Consider the following 23,724-nt stretch of genomic DNA (forward strand, 5'->3'; position numbering starts at 1 on the left):
GGAGGTTGGGGGTGGTGGCGTGTTGGCTGGGTGGGGTTCGGTGAATGGGATGGGAGGTTGGGGGTGGAGGCATGTTGGCTGGGTGCAGTTGTGTTAATGGGATGGGGGGTTGGGGGTGGAGGCATTTTGGCTGGGTGGGGTTTGGTGAATGGGATGGGAGGTTGGTGGTGGAGGCATGTTGGCTGGGTGGGGTTTGGTGAATGGGGTGGGATGTTGGGGGTGGTGGCGTGTTGGCTGGGTGGGGTTTGGTGAATGGGATGGGAGGTTGGGGGTGGAGGCATGTTGGCTGGGTGCAGTTGTGTTAATGAGATGGGGGGTTGGGGGTGGAGGCATTTTGGCTGGGTGGGGTTTGGTGAATGGGATGGGATGGGAGGTTGGTGGTGGAGGCATGTTGGCTGGGTGGGGTTTGGTGAATGGGGTGGGATATTGGGGGTGGTGACGTGTTGGCTGGGTGGGGTTTCGTGAATGGGATGGGATGGGAGATTGGGGTGGAGGCATTTTGGCTGGATGGAGTTGTGTGAATGGGATGGAAGGTTGGGGGTGGAGGCATGTTGGCTGGGTGGGGTTTGGTGAATGGGATGGGAGGTTGGGGGTGGTGGCGTGTTGGCTGGGTGGGGTTTGGTGAATGGGGTGGGAGGTTGGGGGTGGAGGCATGTTGGCTGGATGGAGTTGTGTGAATGGGATGGGGGGTTGGGGGTGGAGGCATTTTGGCTGGGTGGGGTTTGGTGAATGGGATGGGAGGTTGGTGGTGGAGGCATTTTGGCTGGGTGGGGTTTGGTGAATGGGATGGGGGGTTGGGGGTGGAGGCATTTTGGCTGGGTGGGGTTTGGTGAATGGGATGGGAGGTTGGGGGTGGTGGCGTGTTGGCTGGGTGGGGTTTGGTGAATGGGGTGGGAGGTTGGTGGTAGAGGCATGTTGGCTGGGTGGGGTTTGGTGAATGGGATGGGAGGTTGGTGGTAGAGGCATGTTGGCTGGGTGGGGTTTGGTGAATGGGATGGGAGGTTGGGGGTGGTGGCGTGTTGGCTGGGTGGGGTTTGGTGAATGGGATGGGAGGTTGGTGGTGGAGGCATGTTGGCTGGGTGGGGTTTGGTGAATGGGATGGGAGGTTGGTGGTGGAGGCATGTTGGCTGGGTGGGGTTTGGTGAATGGGATGGGAGGTTGGTGGTGGAGGCATGTTGGCTGGGTGGGGTTTGGTGAATGGGATGGGAGGTTGGTGGTGGAGGCATGTTGGCTGGGTGGGGTTTGGTGAATGGGATGGGAGGTTGGTGGTGGAGGCATGTTGGCTGGGTGGGGTTTGGTGAATGGGATGGGAGGTTGGTGGTGGAGGCATGTTGGCTGGGTGGGGTTTGGTGAATGGGATGGGAGGTTGGTGGTGGAGGCATTTTGGCTGGGTGGGGTTTGGTGAATGGGGTGGGAGGTTGGGGGTGGTGGCGTGTTGGCTGGGTGGGGTTTGGTGAATGGGGTGGGAGGTTGGGGGTGGTGGCGTGTTGGCTGGGTGGGGTTTGGTGAATGGGATGGGAGGTTGGGGGTGGAGGCATGTTGGCTGGGTGGGGTTTGGTGAATGGGATGGGAGGTTGGGGGTGGTGGCGTGTTGGCTGGGTGGGGTTTGGTGAATGGGATGGGAGGTTGGGGGTGGTGGCGTGTTGGCTGGGTGGGGTTTGGTGAATGGGATGGGAGGTTGGGGGTGGTGGCGTGTTGGCTGGGTGGGGTTTGGTGAATGGGATGGGAGGTTGGTGGTGGTGGCGTGTTGGCTGGGTGGGGTTTGGTGAATGGGATGGGAGGTTGGTGGTGGTGGCGTGTTGGCTGGGTGGGGTTTGGTGAATGGGATGGGAGGTTGGTGGTGGTGGCGTGTTGGCTGGGTGGGGTTGGGTGAATGGGATGGGAGGTTGGTGGTGGTGGCGTGTTGGCTGGGTGGGGTTGGGTGAATGGGATGGGAGGTTGGTGGTGGTGGCGTGTTGGCTGGGTGGGGTTGGGTGAATGGGATGGGAGGTTGGTGGTGGTGGCGTGTTGGCTGGGTGGGGTTGGGTGAATGGGATGGGAGGTTGGTGGTGGTGGCGTGTTGGCTGGGTGGGGTTTGGTGAATGGGATGGGAGGTTGGTGGTGGTGGCGTGTTGGCTGGGTGGGGTTTGGTGAATGGGATGGGAGGTTGGTGGTGGTGGCGTGTTGGCTGGGTGGGGTTGGGTGAATGGGATGGGAGGTTGGTGGTGGTGGCGTGTTGGCTGGGTGGGGTTGGGTGAATGGGATGGGAGGTTGGGGGTGGAGGCACCTTCTTTTTTTAAATGTGTTATTACTTCAACTTTATAATATGATCAAAATGATCAATACATTTTAGTTATGTACAGCAGGTAGCCTAGCGGTTCAGAGGGTTAGTCCAGTAACCGGAAGGTTGTAGGTTTGAATCCCTGAGACGGCAAGGTGGAAAAATATGCCGTTCTGCCCTTGAGCAAGGCAGTTAACACCAACAACAACTGCTTCCAGGGTGCAGCGGACGTCGATTAAGGCAGCTCCCCGCACCTCTCTGATTCAGGTTGGGTTAAATGCAGAAGACGCATTCAGTTTTGCAACTGACTAGGTATCAGTCTGTATTGTATTCATTATGTTCTGTGGGAAATAATGAATTGAAAATATATGAACAGAATATGGATTGAGGTTCATTTAAATATTGTAACATTAACCCCCCCGCCCACCCCCAACCCCCAACAAAAAAATGACAAAACATGTTTAAATATTTGTCACAAAAAAAAGGTACACTTGGATGACTGATAGGCCTACTCATAGTCTGATGAGGTGTCCTCTTTGGAGATGGAGAATTTCCCCTTCTGCACATGTAGAAGAACTGTGTGTACGAATGAAAATGCCTCTGCTAAAGATGATGAGCTTAATAAAAGTGTCCCTAGCTTTTCCTCTTCTGAGATGGTAGGAGATAACTGCATCTCCCTCAGTAAGCAGACAGACCACAAAACCACAGATCACTCAACCTTTCCATTTAGCTGGCATTTCTCTTATCTCAGCCACAGCCACAGCCTAACATGATGACATCTAGCTGAGGGTCTCAGATGATTTTGTTTTGCTCATGAAAAACATAGTTGTTCAAGTTAAACTCATTTATGTTGAAATATGGCATATGATACCTTACATGTAAAAAAAAAAAAAATAATAATAATGTTTTATTGTCACATACACCAAATAGGTGCAGTGAAATGTGTTGTTTTACAGGTTCAGCCGTAGTAGTACAGCGCCCCTGGAGAAAATGATGGTTACGTTTCTGGCTCAAAGGCACATTAAACAGTTTTTACACTTTTGTCGGCTCGGGTACTCAAACGCAGCAAATGTCAGTTACTGGCCCAATTCTCTAACCGTCAGGCTTCCTGCCGCTCTATTGGTTACAAGAAGTGTGTGTTTACCGTAATTTAGGCTAATATTAGTTGCATTTGGTGTTCATGTCGGGTTTTCACGTCTTTTTATTTCTTAAGACATATGAAACTTGATAATAACCTCTACTCTTGTAGTTATTTTTACAGTTGTAAGCACTAATGCATGTTCCTTTACTGTAAATACATCAACCCTACTAAACTACATCTTACTATCATGAAATACTGATTCATATGACCACAAGAAAACTATGGTTTATCTAAGTGTGGATGACTACTTTTTGTCAATATGCAAGGCCTCTTCATTTACAATGGACACCTACAGTAAAATGTAACTTTATTTGACAATTAAAAATTATTCTGTAAAATATAATATAGCTGTATCAAAGTGTGTAATTTCTTGAACTCACAATACAGTAATGTAATAAATAGTGGGATTATTGGAGCTGCATTGTATGGCGTTTTCTAGGTGTGGTGACAAAGATGACCTGTATTTATAGTTTAAGGAAATGCAACCCTTCCTTATAAACCAAGGTAGTTTTCTCTGCCTCATTTTTTCTGTTCTGTTGTGACTATGTGGTTCTTCCTACTGCTCTGGTATGCATCATCCCCACACCTGTCCTCCACTGAAGGCAAGTAGAAACTTTGATTAATAATGGAAGTCAATAGGATAGAAAATGTACTTTATTTAAGGGATATGTAGCCTTCTTGGAGTGCGTTATAGATAATATAACTGAAACAATTTCCCTCCATGCATTTACAGTTCCGGACAAATATATTGGTACCCTTGCACCTTTCTTAAACAATTTCCTATTTCCTCTAAATTCAGTTGAAATTGAAAAAAATGTTTGGTCTCCACACATTGTTGCTGAATGTTCAACATTGCAGAACAATTTTAGTTTTTTTTAAACTAATTTTTTTATTTTTTATTAATTGAGAAAAATAATACTTGGTTGTATGGCCATGATAACTACTGACAAACACTACTTGTAGCCATCAATGAACTTGCTGCACCGATCTGCTGGAACTTTGGCCCACTCTTCAGCTGCAAACTGCTCCAATTCTGCAATATTTGAGGGGTGCATTCCACCAACTGCTCTTTTCAGAACAGGGATTCAGATCTGGACTCAATGTTGGCCAGTCTAGAACAGCGTTTTATTTTTTTAACCGTTCTTGGGTGCTTTATGATGTGTGCTTGGGGTCATTGTCCTGCTGGAAGACCCACAACCTTTGACGGAGACCCAGTTTTTGGACACTGTGTTAAACATTGGACTCCAAAACACCTTGATAATCTGCTGATTTCATGATGCCTTGCCCCCGGTACCAGAAGCAGCAAAGCAACCACACAGCATTATCAAACCTCCTCCATGTTTGATTGTAGGGAGGGTGTTATTTTCTTGGAATGCTCCATTAAGTTGGTTTACATAGAAATACCCCAATTCTGAAAGAGACACAAGAAACCCCAACTGAATTCACAATGTTTTGAAATCAAATGTTCATCACAGTGTCCAAAAACTGGGTCTCCATACAAGGCTGTGGGTCTTCCAGCAGGACAATGACACCAAACACACATCAAAACGCACCCAGGAAGGGTTCAAGTAGAAACGGTTCAAGAAGAAACGCTGGACTGTTCTGGAGTGGCCAATGTGTTAAGTTCAGGGCCTCGTTTCCCAGAGCATTCATAGAGTTAATAAGATCATCGTTAGAATCTTCTTACGATATATTTTTTAGTAGCCGAGGTGTTTCCCAAAGCCTTCGGTAGTAACATGGTTCTTAAAAACCTTTACACATCTACTAGTGCTCCAGACCATTCGTAGAGGTGGCCAGGGGGCATCGTTAGATGCTTTTTTTGCCCTTCTGCATCACTTTATTTACAGAAGACCTCCGCTAAACATAGAATCCAGATGTTTATGCTGTCTGTGTGACTGTGACTGCCGATCATTTCAGAACAAAGTTGACTACAATTACAAAGTTGACTACAATTACAAAGTTGACTACAATTACAAAGTTGACAAAGTATTTGCAATTGTTACAAATAAGTGAAGAATAAAATTATGTTTCAAATGAAAAATTGAGATGACGGCATGAAAAGATACGTAGGCTATATGGGCCTATATAGGCTAGTTCAATCATATTGAAATGCATGTAATGTTCAATCAATTGAGTTATATTTTGCGACTAGGCTACTGTCTGAAATGTTTCACCTCAATGTGTTTCATGATGTGCCTAGTCTGTGATTTAGTGCATTATTATTGGTTAAACATAATAAGACTCCTCAATAGCCTATTTGCAGCCTTAGGTGGTAATATCTCTCTAGGGTCATTTTCACCGCTTTTCAACCTCATTTTCAATATCTCCAGCACAACACTAGGTTCTACATACAGTGAGTGTACAAAATATTAGGAACACCTTCCTAATTTTGAGTTGCACCCCTTTTTGCCCTCAGAACAGCCGCAATTCGTCGGGGCATAGGGCTCTACAAGGTGTCAAAAGCGTTCCACAGGGATGCTGGCCCACGTTGACTCCATTGCTTTCCACAGTTGTATCAAGTTGGCTGGATGTTGTGTGGGTGGTGGGACATTCTTGACACACACGGAGGGAAAAACCCAGCAGCGTTGCTGTTCTTGACACAATGTCAACTTATTTTAGAAAAATACATTTAATTATTTAAGAAAAGTGCAAGGGTGACAATATATTTAGCCATAGCTGAATTATTTCTATAAGATGTTAACACTGGAAGTAAATTGTCCAACAATACATACAATATCCCTTCATAGGCCTACAATGTATTTGTTAATTATAGATCATACAGATGTGTCTGCATTAGGCCTTGTTCTAAATTAGTAAATCAATTATTTTGTATGATTTTTAAATGTATGTTATTAATAATTATACAATTATTGTCCTGGATTTTGGTTTAAAAGCTTATTTTTTTGTTGTTGTCTAATCTTAACCTGTTCTGGATGCTTTTAACAAGCAATCAAACAAGCAATTTTGTCTTTTGAAGAATAATAATACCAAATACCTACTGCAGAGCCAAACAGAGTATATTCCTCTATCATATCAGATTATGAACATTGTACCATATTTCTACCACATTCAGAAATTGGGGCTAACATTTTTTGGTTAAATAGCTAGTAAATTAAGATTTCCCATTTACAGTAACCTAATAGCAGACCTGGGTTCAAATATCTAAATTACTTTAAAATACATTTCAAAGTAAGTATTCAGATATTTATTCTAAGAGACAAGTAGTTGAATATTGGAATTAACTTTGGAAATAGACTTGGAAAACATTGGCATACAAAGACACTGACTCAAATACATTCCTAACCATTTAACCTAGGTTTTTGAAAATAGTATTTGAAAGAAGTATTTGAAAACACTTTCAAATATTATTGCAAAATATCTTCAAATACTTCCAATAGAAGTAGTTGATTTGGGCCTCATTATTAAAACATACTCAAATACACAGAAAATGAGTATTTAAATAAAATATCATCTACACATGTATTGAAACCATAGGTCTGGTTGTTAGTATAATATCTATTTTACTGTGCAGTGGAAGACAGGTTGATCCTGCAGGGTGGGGATGGTCCATGTGAGGGCTATGTTGAAGTCTTCCATGATGGGAAATGGGGTATTGTTGGTGACCAGAAATGGCAGCTGAATAATGAGAAGGTCATCTGCAAGAGCATCGGCTGTGGGACATCCATAAGCTCTAAAGACATTCTGCTGAAGAAGGTTAGGTCTACCACATGGATGAACGAGGTGGAATGCAATGGAAACGAGGAGTATCTATGGGACTGCATGTTTCCAGGGTGGAACAGAAGTTCTAATACCAAGGATACAGTCAAAAAAATCACATGTTCGGGTAAGTGTTCGTTTAAGTTATTTACATATTCTGTTGTGTATTGGTAACTCTATCAGGTTGGATATTTTACTACATTGACAGACATTCTTTCTTCCCATTTCCCCCACCTATTTTGTTGTTCTTCGGCTGGTTGGTAATTTACTTATGTTAATTGTTGGCTAATACTGACACCTCAATATTTTCTGTGTCACAAGGCCGATGCCTATATGGTATACCAAATACAGATATTAAAAAAGTTGTGCTACTAACTTTGATATTTAGCAAAATGACTTTTTACATCATCTGATTGTCAACTCGAATATTGAAAATATTGATTTTATTTTGTGTTGTATTTGCATTATTTAATTCCATAAGTTAAACACAAAATGATGCATTTGAATTACATTTTGAGCCTCACAAGTCATTTTTTTATCACCAGATAAGATTCAGCTTGAGCTTGAGAATTTGCCTGGGTTTAGATGTGCTGGAACTCTCAGGTACAAAAAAATTTTAATGGGGAAGGTCAAAGAAACGGGCTACTTTTGTAATCCGAAATGGGGTAAGAACTACGTCTTGTTAACTTCATTTCTGATGGTAGCAATACATACTATACTTTTTAGTTTTAGTTTTACCATTCGCATGGGTGAAATATTCATTCATCGTTTTTAGGCTGATTTGATTTTGTGTTATTATAAATTACTTTAAAATTTGGGACCCATGACAATTTTTTGTTAATATACAATCTAATTATACTTTATATCATTTGATAACAATTAACTTTCATTAGAACTTACTTTATATGCTTAATTAGGTTGTGCAAGCAATCACTATCCACATTTTGTTTTAGGTAGTGAATAGCAAAACTACAAATGTGTCAATTATCCAGGATGTTTCATTTATAAAAATGTATTTCAAGAAGTATGGCTAGACTGTGTGAGCAGTGAAAACAATAGGCAAAATTGTATTTTATTTTTGGGGAGTTAGGTGCATTTGCATAATTGCAGAAAATGTGTTTTAAATTGTCTAAACCAATTCCGGGGAGATACCCAGGACCCTCATCTACTGTTCATCTTCCCCAATATCTACAGCACAATTTCACCCTTGGGTCGTAACACATGTCTGTTCTTTACCTCTGGCTCAGATAAAAAGCAGGCTGATATTGTGTGTGAACATCTCAAATGTGGCCAATCTAAAGGTCTCCCATCAGCCGGAATGTTCTCACAAATTGAGAATCATGTGGTCCTCAAACCTACACATTGCAGCAACACAGAGCATCAGAAACATATCTGGCAATGTATAACCAATCCTAAAGTGGTATGTACAGAACCTGTCTCCGTGATTTGCTCAGGCAAGTATTTCATATTCACCTCACCACATTCACTGCTAACAGTCATTGATCTTACAACCACTATCTTCTAATCTCAATTGTTTCATATAATTCTTACACTGTATGTGTGATGCATCAAGGTTCTTTAGTGTCTAACTGTTTGCAGATTTCACCATTTACTTTTGGGGTTACATTCATAAGTTTTTGCAGTTCTATGCCCACTGAGTAGTTAAAGTTAGTGGAGGTCTTAGTGGAACAACCTGGTCTCACAGCATTTCGTATTATTCTGTACGTAAAATCCGTGACACTCCGTTTAGTCTGATATCTTACGTTTCGTACGGTATGTTCGTATGATATGTTACGAATTACAATTTGTATTATATGGTACGCATTTTTCAAACGCATGATATGTTACGAATTGTAGCCAGGTGGCTAACGTCCAGTCGAAGCTCACATCAACTACAAGACCATGGTGCTTGCCTACAGAGCAGCAAGGGGAACTGCCCCCTACCTTTAGGCTATGCTCCAATCTTACACCCCAACCCTAGCACTTCGTTTTGCCACCTCTGGTGTCCTGAACCAACACTTGCACTTGATTCCCCTCCACCCCCCTAATTTCTAGCTTTGACTCTGATAACTACTTTATTGAGGAAAAGTGTACTTACTGTTGTTGGCAATTTATTCTTCAATAACACAAACTCCAAAACAAATGAGGGGGAGAAAAATAGGTTTATTTGAGAAGGACAAATCAAGATGTTATGCTGGGAGGTAGATGTTCAGTCTCCCCTGTCCTCAGATTTTCTCCACCCAACAAAGGAACAGGATGCCATTTATAACCCTCCACCCTAGACTGGGGTTGACCAATGAGATGTCCTTGCAGGACAATTGGCCAATGGCCAAATACCAAGTATCCTGCCCCAGACTCAATGTACAGACTCAATGTACAGAATGTAGCACACGTGGCTCTCAGGACTGACAGCACACAGATTCTAAACAGATGTTGAACTGAAAACCAACTCCTATTGATCGTTAATCCCAGTCCTCTCGTCCGCCGCATTGTGCAATCATCTTCAAAATATTATTATACTGTGACTGTGATATGTGGTTGTCCCACCTAGATATCTGACGATGAATGCACTAACTGATTGTAAGTCACTCTGGATAAGAGCATCTGCTGAATGACTCAAATGTCAATGTATCAAAGTTCTGATATCTGCCTGTGCACTATGATCACCTTCTGATAAGACAAATTTAACAACATATACTGTCTATGTCAACTAATTTTATAAAAGTGGAACGTTTACTGTTACCTTTCTAAGTGTAATTACAAAAAAAAAAATGTATGATTTATGTCCAACAGATCATCACAACTTTCGTTTACAAGGTGGAAGCAATGTCTGTTCTGGACAGTTGGAAGTGGAAGAGGATGACGGTGTTTGGAAACCTGTATGCCAAAGCCAATACAAGCTGAACAAATCAAGTGATGATCTGTGCTCACACATGCGGTGTGGCAAAAGTCACCGTCAGGAAAACATGGTCTGTGACAGTTCCAAAAACATCTCCCTGGATTGTACAGGTAAAGCTCTCTAAAGGGGTCAAATGTTCATTCTTTGAGACAGCGCTACAGTGTTCTGGAGGCAAAAATCACAAATGTTCTAGAGTTTGGAATCCCGAGCAAAGCTTTAAAAAGGCCATCTTAAAAAGGGAAAAGGCTATCAGAATAAAACTTATTTAGTGTATGTATTTCATTTATTTGATGTCCAAATGCTGCATGTTTCTGTTTGTTGTGCATGGGGGGGAAAAGAAAGTAATATCTTTCTAGAAGTTTTTGAGAATTATTGTTCGATGTGTTTCAGACAAAGTCAACATATCCCTGTTGAAAGATGACCAAAGCCAGAATGTCAATCATTGTTTTGGGTCAGTACACTTCAACCACTCTGGCACCCTGGAGGCTGTGTGTTCTACTAACTGGGATGAGAAGGATGGACGAGTCGTGTGCCGAGAGTTGGGTTGTGGAGAGGTTGTGTTAGTCGGCTCTGGGAGTAAAGTCCAGAAAGATGGAAAGCATGACCTAGTAGATTGCAAAGACTCTGAGGCTTCACTGTGGCACTGTCTGGCCATGCACTATAAGAACCCAACCTCATGCAGGAAAGCCAGTGTGATCTGCTCAGGTACTATGCATTACACAACACAGAAAACGTGAGAGCAGTAGGATTGTTTTCAGCATTGTTTATAGAATTACAACAACATGAAAAATATGTGGAAAACTATTACCACTATTTTGTTCATTTCAAATGCTATATCTAAAGAAGGAGAATTTTGGTTTCTAATCTTCAAAAGGCAATTGCACATCTGAGCTATCTTAGTAGCAGGTGCATGGTAACAGCCGAATAAGATGAGGAAAGAAGAAGGACGCACACTGCTCTTTATTCAGCTTAACGTATCGGCCTCAAGGCCCTCTAGGAGCAGTGATACTAGCAAGAGCAGTGTGCCACCTTTATCTTCTTTCTCATTGGTTTCTAATTTTCGCATTTTGTAATGTGCTAAATTGTAGGTTTATTAATACTTGGAATAATATCAACCGTTTTTCACACTCTTTTCCCCTGACATTGTTCTCCAGGTAGTGTGAAAGTGCGTTTGTCAGATGGCCCTGGGAGGTGTGCTGGAAGAGTAGAGATTCAGCATGAAGGGGTGTGGAAGAGCGTCCGTGAAAGCAACTGGAAGGAGGAAAACTCCAAAGTGATTTGCAATCAAATGATTTGTGGTGATGCTTTGGCTAATACTGATTCCTTCATTCAAGGAACAAGTCAAGTATTGAACAATGAGGTGATCTGTACTAGTAACTCTAAATCTATCTCTAACTGTATCAAGTCAACCAAGAAACAGCCACAACAACAGGATACAAACAAGATGTTAATCTGCCAAGGTATGTTTTTTTCCTTTTTTGTGCATATTAAACTTTACAGTTTATTATGGCAAGTTTGTTTTAATCATAGGTACACTTTTACCCAAATATAACTATTTTCTGCTTTGATGCTGCAGTTGAATATGGTTTGTTTAGGATTACATGTGTTTTACTGATTGGTGGAACTTTTCGCCTGCCTCTCTTCTGATTGTTTAGAGCATGCGGTGGTGTTTCTGATGGGGGGCTGCTCTGGCAAGGTGGGCATAGAGCAAGCTGGGAAGACTTACTGGCTGTCTGGGTCTAACGCCACTTTTGATCGTCAAACTGCCATGGTGGTGTGTCAACAGATGGACTGTGGGGATGCTACCTCATTTACCTTTGAATCCACTAGTGGAACCACTGATTTGTGGAAATACTCTTACAGCTGCCTGGAAAGGAAAAAATCCCTTTTTGACTGCGAGCGGAGTGAGCATCTGTCAAACCACAGTATAGTCTCTGTCGTCTGCTCAGGTACACAGCATTCTATTGACAAAAACATTTGACATCCCATTCCATCCCATTCCATCCCATTCCATTCCATCCCATCCCATTCCATTCCATCCCATTCCATTCCATCCCATTCCATCCCATTCCATCCCATTCCATTCCATCCCATTCCATCCCATTCCATTCCATTCCATTCCATTCCATCCCATTCCATCCCATCCCATTCCATCCCATCCCATTCCATCCCATTCCATTCCATTCCATCCCATCCCATTCCATTTCATCCCATTCCATCCCATTCCATTCCATCCCATTCCATCCCATTCCATTCCATCCCATTCCATCCCATTCCATCCCATTCCATTCCATTCCATTCCATCCCATTCCATTCCATTCCATCCCATTCCATCCCATTCCTCTCTCTCTCTCTCTCTTTATTTATAATGGTTGATTCTTTTATTTTTCGAAGGAGAATAACTGCATATGATGATAAAAGGTGATGGTAATAATTTGATAATAATACTAACAGTAGGTCTTCATGGTGTTCCTCCTTATCTCGGGCTTTGCCCTGAAAGGTAGTAAAACAGTACGCCTGAAAGTTGACACTAAAGACAAGGGAGAATGCTGGGGAAAGGTGGAGGTGTGCCTCAACGGAGCGTGTGGAGGTGTTTGTGAGGATGCCTGGACGGATAAGAAGTCCGACATGTTGTGTAAAGACTTGGATTGTGGATCAGCCATCTATCCTCTGTCCTTCCTGAGAAAATCACAATCAGCTTTAGACAAAATCACCATCAGCAGTGTGCACAGAACCCAGCAGACAACTAACATCAGTCAGTGCAACATGGTCAAAAACGTTGACCAGTCTTACTGTAAGGACAAGCCAGCCTATGTTGTTTGCTCAGGTAATATCATGTAACAGTCCCTGTTTTCCATTAAATCCATATTTTTGTCATTTTATTCTCACAGTATTTTGCTAATGCATGATTGTTTTTAAAAATGTGATGTCATTATTCCAATGCAGGAAGTGTCAAGGCCAGGCTAATGGAGCATAGAGAGAGATGCTCGGGTAACGTACAGGTGTTCTACCAAGGAAATTGGAGCCCTGTCTGTAAGACTGCCCTAAACAACAAAGATGTCCAAAACACTATCTGCCGAGAGCAGGGTTGTGGACATGGTGTCAAACCTCTCTCATTCTTTGGCCCTTCATCTGCAAACAGTGGGGCTGTTGTGTCAGGCCTCACCTGTAGTGCAAACAGCAAGTCTTCGGCAGAGTGCACAGTTACAGTTACTAAGACCAACAACCAACAATGTGCCCTCGGTGGTCTCCAATGCTCTGGTATTTTGTTTGTTTCTATGTTTTCAACACCGGAGTCAAAATAAGAGAATATATTGTAGAAAGTTTACAATAATAGCTATACTTTTTTTTACTATTTACAATCTCCATATGAAAGTCATTATGTACACAATAACTAGTTTGTCTTTTGTAAAAAGTATAGTTTGGGGCCCTTGCATTCTTAAAACTGTATTTGCCTGAGGGTTTCCTCACTTATCTTTGCGGTTTAGTCATTTAGCAGATACACTTATGCAGAGCAATTTGGATCAAGTATCTTGCTCAAGGGCAAATCCACAGATTTTTCAACTAGTCAGCTCTAGGATTTGAACCAGCAACCTTTCGGTTACTGGCCCAATGCTCTTAACTTCTAGGCTACCTGCTGCACATGCTTTGCTGTGTTTAACTTGGCCCAACCTTCACTGTGCCTTGTGTTATTTCACAGAATGGAGGAGAATGATGTTGAAGCTAGGGAACGGGACTTGTGAAGGGTACGTGTTTGTGTACAGTGAAGCAGATAGTCGGGCTGTCAGCAGCGATGGTTGGACTGAGACAGAGAGCAAGGTTTTGTGCAAAGACTTGGGCTGTGGAGCCTACATAAAACATACTGCTAAGGAAAAGGCAGATTATCATGATCTCTTGTGGGGGAAGAAGTACAGCTGTAAAGGGGAGACAAACAGCATCTGGGACTGTGAACTAAACGACAGGCCCTCTCTAAACCAGTCGATCTACTTACAGTGCCAAGGTAAGATACTGATCAAATAATTGTACAAGACAAACAATTCTAAATACTCTCACTGATAATGGTGTGATTTTTGCCTCTGCATATCTTTATTCCAAAATGACAACATTAGTCACTGTAGAAACATATACACAATGAGCCTTAGGCCCCACGTGACATCCTATATCTATGAACACAGGGGCGATGTCCCAAATATCTCCCCTTCATTCCAAAGTGTGCACTTGTTCACTCCCCTTCACTGATTTGAAAGGAAAATAATGAAACTTCCAACATGAAGTAGGGAGATATTATTGGGACGTACCTAATATATTCCTGAATGTACTGTATATTTAAGCAATAAGGCCCGAAGGGGGTGCGGTATATGGCCAATATACCACAGCTTAGGGCTGTTCTTAGGCACGACGCATCGAGGAGTGCCTGTACAAAACCCTTAGCCGTGGTATACTGGCCATATAACACAAACCCCTGAGGTGCCTTATTGCTATTATAAACTGGTTACCAACTTAATTAGAGCAGCAAAAATACATATTTTGTCATAGTATGGTCTGATATACCACGGCTGTCAGCCAATCAGCATTCAGGGCTTGAACCACCCAGTTTATAATACCATATAAATGTTGTGGTATTTAAGTTGCCAAGATTAGTGATGTTACTGCTGAAGGACTGAGGCGCCTATATGTTCTTACACCTATGTTTCCCCATAGATCATCTCACAGCAAGCCTGGGAGAAACAGGTAACTGCTCTGGGAAGGTGATGTTAAATAACTTGCCAGTGTGTTATGATAACTGGAGTGAGAGTCACTCCAAAATAGTATGTCAAGAGCAGCAGTGTAGCAACAGCATCTCATTCGAAGAAATCGACAAAGGAAGTCGAAGTGATGCACATTTCGTCAGCTGCATTGGCTCGGAGTCCTATCTCGGACAGTGCAAAACAACAAGAGGAAGGTGTGGTAGAGGATTGGTTTCTGTGTCCTGTGCAGGTAAGAGTTCAATATTAACTTTGAAGACGTGTAGATGACAAGCGATAACTAATGGTGTCGTTAATGCAGTAGTGATGTTTCCATAACAGAGGTTAGCAGTGCAGTAAATTGTGTAGCTTTATCATTTTTTTTACAGGTGGTGTGAAATTCAATTCAACTCAGAAATGTGGAGGGAACATTAAGGTATTTTATCGAGGCACCTGGGAGTCGGTATGTCTACAGAATATGTTCTCACAAGAAGGTCGATTACTTTGCAAAGAGCTAGTAGGATGTGGCACTCCTCAACTTCTCCGACGGGATCAGATTGAACAGTCAGAAGAGGAAAAAGAAGGAAAAATAATACCAGAGACATCTCTCAAATGTTCCAATGAGAATCGCAATTTACAGCACTGCGTCATCAAGAAGAATGAATGTAAAACACCTGGTGTAATCTACTGTGAAGGTACTGCAATGACCACACCGCCATTAGTTGTTCAAAGTGCTAATTTCCAATGTTTCAGGTTGTAAGTAGCTATAGCGCGATGTAGGAGGTAACCTTGTTTTCAGATATATTGCTGACTGTGGGGCTCTATCTAGCTATAGAATGGCAAAATATTTCTCTCATTTTTCAGAATTGCTTTTGCCATCTTAGTAAAACTCAAAACACTCTTTCTCTAAAATCTTCGATGGACAAAATGTGTACAGTCTATGTCTTAAATTATAATATTTCTCCCCAATCACGTAATATGATTTCAGGTTATCCAATCAAAGTGCCCATTCCCCCGATCCCCATCAACTTGTATGTTGGTCTTTCCCTCGGACTGTTGTCTCTGGTCATGGTCGTTGCCCTCTGTCTCTTCATGCGAAGACGATTTGTAACCAGGTTCAAGTGTAAGTGCAATTTCAACGGCTGATAATAATACTGTAGCGATTTACCAACTAAAGCCACTTACAGTAAAATGGCCAAATTGAAGGACACCTTTGTAATAATTTGTGTATCTGTGTAGTTCTGTCACAATTAGGAAATTATCCCAAAGTGGTATAGATCCTAACCATAGATATAAGACTCATCGTTGTATCTTTGCCATTATAGCGTCTGTGGCGGCATGGGCAGCGCCATTGAGGCTATCTCAATTTTAAAGTATTCAATTGTCTTCTTCTTCATTGGCTGATTGCTCCCAATTTATAGGAATCCCCACCCAGTTGACTACTTTAAAATGGTGGAAGCCCTCAACGGCAATGTCCATGCTAAAATAGGTTATATTCTTGATGAGTCCTCTATCTATCTCTATGTCCTAAACACATTTCAAATGCATTTGTACAATTGAGCCACCACTAGAGGGCATTCAGTGAGCACTTTGACAACATGGTCTAAACTAGAAACAACAACACATTGAATCAAATGTTATGGAATATGTGAAAACAACAACTTGAATGCATTTAAATATATGTTCTTAATATGTATGCTTTGGAGAGACTGAAAATGTTTTAATTAGTGTAATATTCTGGATCCAGCGAGATTCTCAACGAGAAAAGTGTCTGCTTTTGAGAGTGGAGACTATGAGGACGTGGAAACCAACGGAAGTGAACTATTTGGACCAATGGAAATGAGAGATTTGAAAAGCAACGGTGAGTCCATATATATATATATATATATATAATATCAACAAAACATTATATAGTATATAAATTCAGTGCTTAGTGTAGCAGAGAGAGAACCTTGTCGATTGACAGATATACAGTGCCTTCGGAAAGTATTTAGACTTCTCAACTTCTTCACATTTTGTTACGTTACAGCCTTATTCTAAAAAAAATCCTCAAATCCTCATCTACACACAATAACACATAATGACAAAGCGAAAACAGGTTTTTAGAAATGTTTGCAAAATTATTCAACTTAAAAAAACAGAAATACCGTTATTTCCATAAGTATTCAGACCCTTTGCTATGAGACACGAAATGGAGCTCAGGTGCATCCTGTTTCCATTGATCATCCTTGAGGTGTTTCTACAACCTGTGGTAAATCCAATTGATTGGACATGATTTGGAAAGACACACACCCGTATATATAAGGGCCCACACAGTTGACAGTGCATGTCAGAGCAAAAACCAAACCATGAGGTCGATGGAATTGTCTGTAGAGCTCTGAGACAGGATTGTGTTGAGGCACAGATCTGGGGAAGGGTACCAAAACATTTCTGCAGCATTGAAGGTCCCCAAGAACACTGTGGCCTTCATTATTCTTAAATGGAATACGTTTAGAACCGCCAAGACTCTTCCTAGAGCTGGCCGTCCGGCCAAACTGAGTAATCGGGGGAGAAGGGCCTTGGTCAGGGAATTGAACAAGAACCTGATGGTGACTCTGACAGAGCTCTATAGTTCCTCTGTGGAGATGAGAGAACCTTCCAGAAGGACAACCATCTCTGCAGCACTCTGCCAATCAGGCCTCTTTGGTAGAGTGGCCAGAGGGAAGCCACTCCTCAATAAAAGTCACATGACAGCCCGCTTGGAGTTTGCCAAAAGGCACCTAAAGACCCTCAGACCATGAGAAACAAGATTATCTCGTCTGATGAACCCAAGTTTGAACTCTTTGGCCTGAATGCCAAGCGTCACGTCTGGTAGAAACCTGGCACCAAAGTACAGAGAGATCCTTGATGAAAACCTTCTACAGAGCACTCAGGACCTCAGACTTGGGCGAAGGTTCACCTTCCAACAGGACAACGACCCTAAGCACACATCCAAGACAACGTAGGAGTGGATTCGGGACAAGTCTCTGAAGGTCCTTGAGTAGCCAGCCAGAGCCCGGACTTTAACCCGATTGAACATCTCTGTAGAGACCTGCATATAGCTGTGCAGCGACTCTCCCCATCCACCCTGAAATAACTTGAGAGGATCTGCAGAGAAGAATGGGAGAAACTCCCCAAATACAGGTGTGCCAAGCTTGTAGCGTCATACCCAAGAAGACTCAATGCTGTAATCACTGCCAAAGGTACTTCAACAAAGTACTGAGTAAAGGGTCTGAATACTTATGTCAATGTGATATTTCAGTTTTTTATTTGTAATACATTTGCAAAAAAAATTAAAACCAGTTTTTGCCTTGTCATTGTGGGGTATTGTGTGTAGATTGATGAGGAAAAAAACAATTAAATTATTTTAAAAATAAGGCTGTAATCTAACAAAAATGTGGAAAAAGTCAAGGGGTCTGAATACTTTCCGAATGCACTGTATATGACCGAAGGGATAACTACTGTAATGATAAGGGGTGGAGAATGGATCCCTGTAGCTGTCCTAGTCAAATGAAGTGCTGCGTTGCTGTACCATCACATCCCTCTCTGTATCTCCGTTCCTACAGAATCAGAGAGTGGCGGAGACAAAGAGAATGGCCGGCGAAGTACTGCGTCTTCCCTGTCTTATGATGACATTGCTGAGGAGGAGAATGTCCCAGCTCAACCAACATCCAGTGGAGAAGATGGAACCAGTAGCCCAGGCCCAGGTGCTGGACCTTCTGCTACCCACGGTAATATAAAGGTCCAGCTCAGTTACATACATGCATACATGAATGTGTTGTGTCTTTGGTCCTGTGTGGCTCCGTTGGTAAAGAATGGTGCTTACAACACTGAGGGTCTTGGGATTGTTTCCCACTGAGGTCACACATATGAAAAATGTATGCATGCATGACTACAAGTCGCTTTGGATACAAAGTGGCTGCTAAATAGCTTAGATTATACTATTCTTTATGTGTTGCTCTGTACCACATTTTTTACAGAACATGCAACCTACGAGGTGGAGGAAGATCAACAGGAGAGCTACGATGATGTGGTGTCAATGATCACGCCAGCTGAGACCAGAGAGGAGATTGCAGAGGTCCACGAGAGACCCAAGCCCAAATGCCTGGCGATCCATGATGACGAGGATTACCTGGAGCCTGATGGTCAGAAGTGAGCAACGTGGAGGCTTGACGTGATCTGTTGTCTAACAGAACCATGAGAGGTGATTATGGTGTTTTGCTGATAGGGTTTATATTAACACTATGCATCATTGAATGATATATATATATATATATATATAATTGTTTCTACTTTATGTATTCATTTTAATCATGTCATGTAAAATTATTACTGTTTGGTTGATTGAATTTGACAAAATAGAAAAAACACACATTACCACATCAAATGTCATCTGGAGGGTATTAAATAACCCAGTGTGTCTCTCATTTGGATTGTCTCATTGGTCTACAGGATCCCAAAGTTGGAGGGGAAAAGCTGCCTGCGTTAAAAAAAAAACTCACATTCCTTCATATAATATTGGTATTTCTTTTTTATATTTAAAGATACAATTATTCAAATTTCTTGACTTTTTTTTTTTGTCTAACATTTGATATTGCTTAAAAAAAAAAATCTGTTTTGATTAGTTTGTTGTGCCATGGCCTGTAAAACAGAACTGATTGACACGGAATCAATAGTGTCTGTCTCACCACAACACATGTATTCATGAAACAGGATCTTGAAATGTTTCCTTCCATGAAGACCTGCCAAATGAACTGCTTTTAGTGAACGCATCAAAGCTCATAGCCAACAGCGGTTTTTCAATCTTTTTTATTGTACTTAAAAAAAAATTACTACTTTTACCATTTATAAACGTAACATTTTAAACATTTTGTATTTTAAATTGCAGTAGCATTGTGCAGAAAAAAAAGATGTTGTTTTTATTCTGATCTTCAACTTAATTTTTATGATCTTACATCAATAATAATATTTTTCTTCCTTTAGAAGTTGTTTAATGTTAAGGATTTTAATGTATGATTGTAGTAGCTAAGAGCTTGTCTGTCTTTTGTTTAAAACATGTCTGTTTAGTGTTTTGTTTTATCTATGAAATCATGTTTGGGTTTTGGTGACTGGAATTTAAGAATTGCATCAATAGGTGGAAAAAAATGAATATCCAGTGTAAAGTTCAAATCAGTCGACTTAAACTTTAAAAATTAAGACATTTGAGATGATGATGATGAGATAAATTATATAATTAAGAATACTGGCCCTGATTATGTGATTAAAGTGTCTGATTGTTTTTATTATGTAATTCACTTTTGACAAAAATGAAAATGCACTGCTATAATAACATATACTGTGATGTCAGTATTGTTTTGTAAAGAGATCCAATTATTGGCTTTATTGATCCTGTCGTGTTTATACAACATTTCACATGAAATTATTCAATTGATGGTAATTATATAGTATATGGTTTTTCCTACATATTTTCAAGGTTTACAATGCTCCAAAAACTATTAGTTTAGAGAAGTGAAAACAGTGAAGGGACATGCACATACTGTAGGTAAGAGTTGACAATACTGTGAAAAAGGACAATAAATGAATCTTAGTTAGACTGTAATATTATCTACCGTAAACACGGACTGACTGGAAACAGGATCAGGTGTTCAAGACATAGGAGATTGCTTTGGTGTTGTGTACTAAATTGTATGTTTTTGAACAGCTATAGTTTGATACACAGCATAAAAAGCCATTTACCATCACATCACATTCTCTCAGGCAAACAAAAATGATTCTGTGACACACAGTCTGTTACACCTACAAAAAAAGATTCCCATGACCAGCTATGGTGTTTCTTATGTTGTCCCTTTACGGCAGAGACATGCACAACAGCATCCCGTAACCCGTTCAGAGCATGACATGCGCTATCAGGAGTTGTTCCGTACCCATTGAGGTCCCAGGACTGAGGATATACCCAGCGGGATTCATTTTTAAGTGGTGATTCTAGTGTTATATGTAAACATCACACACAGCCTCCCACTCTAGCAGGGGGCTCTTGTAAAGGTAGGGATGCATGATTAAAAAAAGATGCAGGGAGATCCTGGTTCGATCCCAGGCTGTGCCCCAGCCGGCAGCGACCGGAAGACCCACGAGGCGGCGTACAATTGGCCCAGTGTCGTCCGGGTTAGGGGAGGGTTTGGCCAGCCGTGATGTCCTTGTGTCATCGCGCTCTAGCGGCTCCTGTGGTGGGCCGGGTGCATGCACGCTGACACGGTCGTCGGGTGTGTAGTGTTTCATTCGACACATTGATACGGCTGGCTTCCAAGTCAAATCAAGAAGCAGTGCAGCTTGGCGAGGTTGTGTTTCCGAGGACGAACTGCTCTCTCTCTACCTTCGCCTCTCCCGAGTCCGTATGGGAGTTGTAGCGATGGAACAAGACTGTAACTATCAATTGGATATCACGAAAAGGGGGGGGGAAAGGTTGCATATAAACAGAAATAGAACAGAGTACATACCAATATCTAAACGAGGGGATAACATTTTCATTCTGGGCTTGCTTTTTTTTGTCACTTCAGAGCATCCATAGTACACAATTGGAATTAATTGTACAGCAATCTCTGCAGCCTCTGTATTTTGGCACGGATTTCAATTTGACTTAGCTTTTTTGATTGCATAAAACATGCTCTTAAAGATATTGACAGTGTATGGCGTTACGTTATGTGGTTTGTCTAACAGCACTGAGGCTGCAGTCATGACAAAATGGTTCATGGTTTATCACTACCTCGTTCATAGTAAATAGATCTTCTGAGGGCTTGAACAGCAACAGTGTGTCTTACAATTTAGAATCTGAAATTAAATAATACGAGTTACTGAAGTTAATTGAATATTTAAACTTATGGATAAAACAATGTTAAAACTATTAATGTTATTGCATTTAATTACACTCCAATTAATATATAAATTAAAATGCAATTAACTAAGACCCTGCAGTTTGTGGAACTAACTGCTGAAATGTCAACCAGCTAACCTCTTCCACTAGATATTCAAAACAACAGCTCTGACATCACTAGCCTGCCGTGGCCAGTTGCTGTCATTTTCATAGACAGCTTTGTTGGCCTTGGACAAAGTAGGTGGAGCAAACTGCTGTGAAATGTTTCTTTATCTCATCACAGGTGCCTTTTGATTGGTGTAATGGGGAGGCCAGTGGCTGTGCAACCTGGTGTCAGAGCATTTCGAATTATTCTATACGCAAATCGAGACACTCCATTTAGTATATGTTAGTTTTCGTATGGTATGTATTCATTTGCGGATGTCCAGCACCCATTTTGTATGATATGTTACGAATTACAATTCGTATTATATGTTACAAATTTAAAAAACGTACAATATGTTACGAGTTTTTACGAGAATCATGCATCTAGCTAGGTGGCTAACATTAGCTAGGCTAGGGGTTAGGGGTTAAGTTTAGGAGTTAGGTTAAAGGGTTTAGGTTAGGGTTATGGGAAGGGTTAGCTAAAAGGGCATACCATCGCAAATATGTGATTGGAACAGTAGCAACAGAAAATATGATGCAACAAATGCGTCTAATCAGCATTGTTGTCTGAAAATAATCTAAATAATGTTTGGTACTGATGGGAAATAAAGGTCTTCACAACTTTATTCCTCAATTTCATTTTTTATTGTAACAGATAAATGTGAACTTCATCATCCGCTCTAACCAGGGTAGCCTAGTGGTTAGAGCGGGGTAGCCTAGTGGTTAGAGCGTTGGACTAGGAACCGGAAGGTTGCAAGTTCAAACCCCCGAGCTGAGGGGGTACAAATCTGTCGTTCTGCCCCTGAACAGGCAAGTTAACCCACTAGGCCGTCATTGAAAATAAGAATTTGTTCTTAACTGACTTGCCTAGTTGAATAAAGGTAAAATAAATAAAAATCCAAACATCCACAGCCATTCCATAAATCAGTCTAAATAATAGGTTCCGCTGACATAGCGACCTGACAGCTAGACTTGTTTAATATGTACCACATCTCTGGTGAGCACAAGGAAGAAATGTAATATTGTTTAGAAAAGAGATGCGTGTCAGCTAAGCTAACAGCAGCTACATTTTTTATGGTGGCAGCCATGTTTGTTTATGTTTGACAAGCGAGAACTTCCTAATCCCAGAACGCCATTCACTATAAGATGCAAATAAACAAAGTCAAAGTTAAAGATGGCAGCTCCCATTGCATGAAAAATATGAACTTAGTTTGGCCACTTTTCAGCATATTACAAATCTTCGATGTACTTGTTACAGTGAATACAAGAACCGAAGCAAATGACTTGACAAGTTGTTTACAGTTTTTGCCAAATCACAAAACAAATAAAATGTTATCACCTCACAGATCATCACCCCAAATGCAAGCCTACTGCCTAGCCTAACTGTAGTGTGGAAGCTAAACAGGATTGTCAGATATGGATGAAACCACTTTAGGGGGGTTGGTGGCAGGGTTAATTTAATTAGTGGGGGGCAAATATTACTATGGTGGGGGATTTATCAATATATGGGAGGCAAGCAAAGGAGAAGTTTATAAGCTAAATAAAATAAAAAATATGTTCAAATAAAACCCCAGGACGGGGGGGGGGGGGGGTCTGAGCTAGTAACCCTGACATACCATAGTTACAATCTGATGCCGTGTTTTAAATAACTGGGAACTCGGAGCTGGGAACTCGGAAGTCTCAGACTTCTGACTTTAGTGTGTTCAAAACCACTCGGAACTGGTTAGCTGGGATCTTGGAAATCTCAGACTTCTGACTTTAGTGCATTCAAGACAACTGGGAACTCTGAAAAAACATATTTTTGAACTGTCATCCAACTTGGGAATTCCAACTTGGGAACTCGGGCCTCTTTCTAGAGCTCCGACTATCCGACCTGAAGATCACTGACATCATGATTTGACCATGTGTTTTTCCGAGTTCCCAGCTGCCTTCAAAGCACCATAAACGTTAAAA

At 41.5% G+C, this 23,724-nt stretch overlaps 1 protein-coding gene across 1 annotated transcript; it reads left to right on the forward strand.

The window, feature by feature from the left end:
• The first annotated feature begins 3,913 nt into the window (after nt 1–3,913).
• LOC110492590 (scavenger receptor cysteine-rich type 1 protein M130) lies at nt 3,914–19,606 on the forward strand. Its single transcript, XM_036947600.1, has 18 exons — nt 3,914–4,003; nt 6,934–7,245; nt 7,664–7,783; nt 8,366–8,572; nt 9,912–10,127; nt 10,408–10,722; nt 11,172–11,477; nt 11,673–11,966; nt 12,518–12,844; nt 12,964–13,278; nt 13,718–14,017; nt 14,719–14,994; nt 15,131–15,436; nt 15,730–15,864; nt 16,489–16,602; nt 18,326–18,490; nt 18,740–18,963; nt 19,212–19,606. The coding sequence occupies exons 1-17, from the start codon at nt 3,946–3,948 to the stop codon at nt 18,913–18,915; spliced, it is 3,942 nt and encodes a 1,313-aa protein (XP_036803495.1). The 5' UTR covers nt 3,914–3,945; the 3' UTR covers nt 18,916–18,963; nt 19,212–19,606.
• Nucleotides 19,607–23,724: the final 4,118 nt, after the last annotated feature.

This window comes from Oncorhynchus mykiss, chromosome 16 (genome assembly GCF_013265735.2).
Source record: "Oncorhynchus mykiss isolate Arlee chromosome 16, USDA_OmykA_1.1, whole genome shotgun sequence".
Lineage (NCBI taxonomy): Eukaryota > Metazoa > Chordata > Actinopteri > Salmoniformes > Salmonidae > Oncorhynchus > Oncorhynchus mykiss.

Coding starts and splice junctions, on each gene's coding strand:
- LOC110492590 (XM_036947600.1), top strand. CDS start 3,946: ATGTGGTTCTTCCTACTGCTCTGGTATGCATCATCCCCACACCTGTCC. Junction 10,723..11,171: donor AGCCAGTGTGATCTGCTCAG/GTACTATGCATT, acceptor ATTGTTCTCCAG/GTAGTGTGAAAGTGCGTTTG. Junction 11,967..12,517: donor AGTCTCTGTCGTCTGCTCAG/GTACACAGCATT, acceptor TTGCCCTGAAAG/GTAGTAAAACAGTACGCCTG.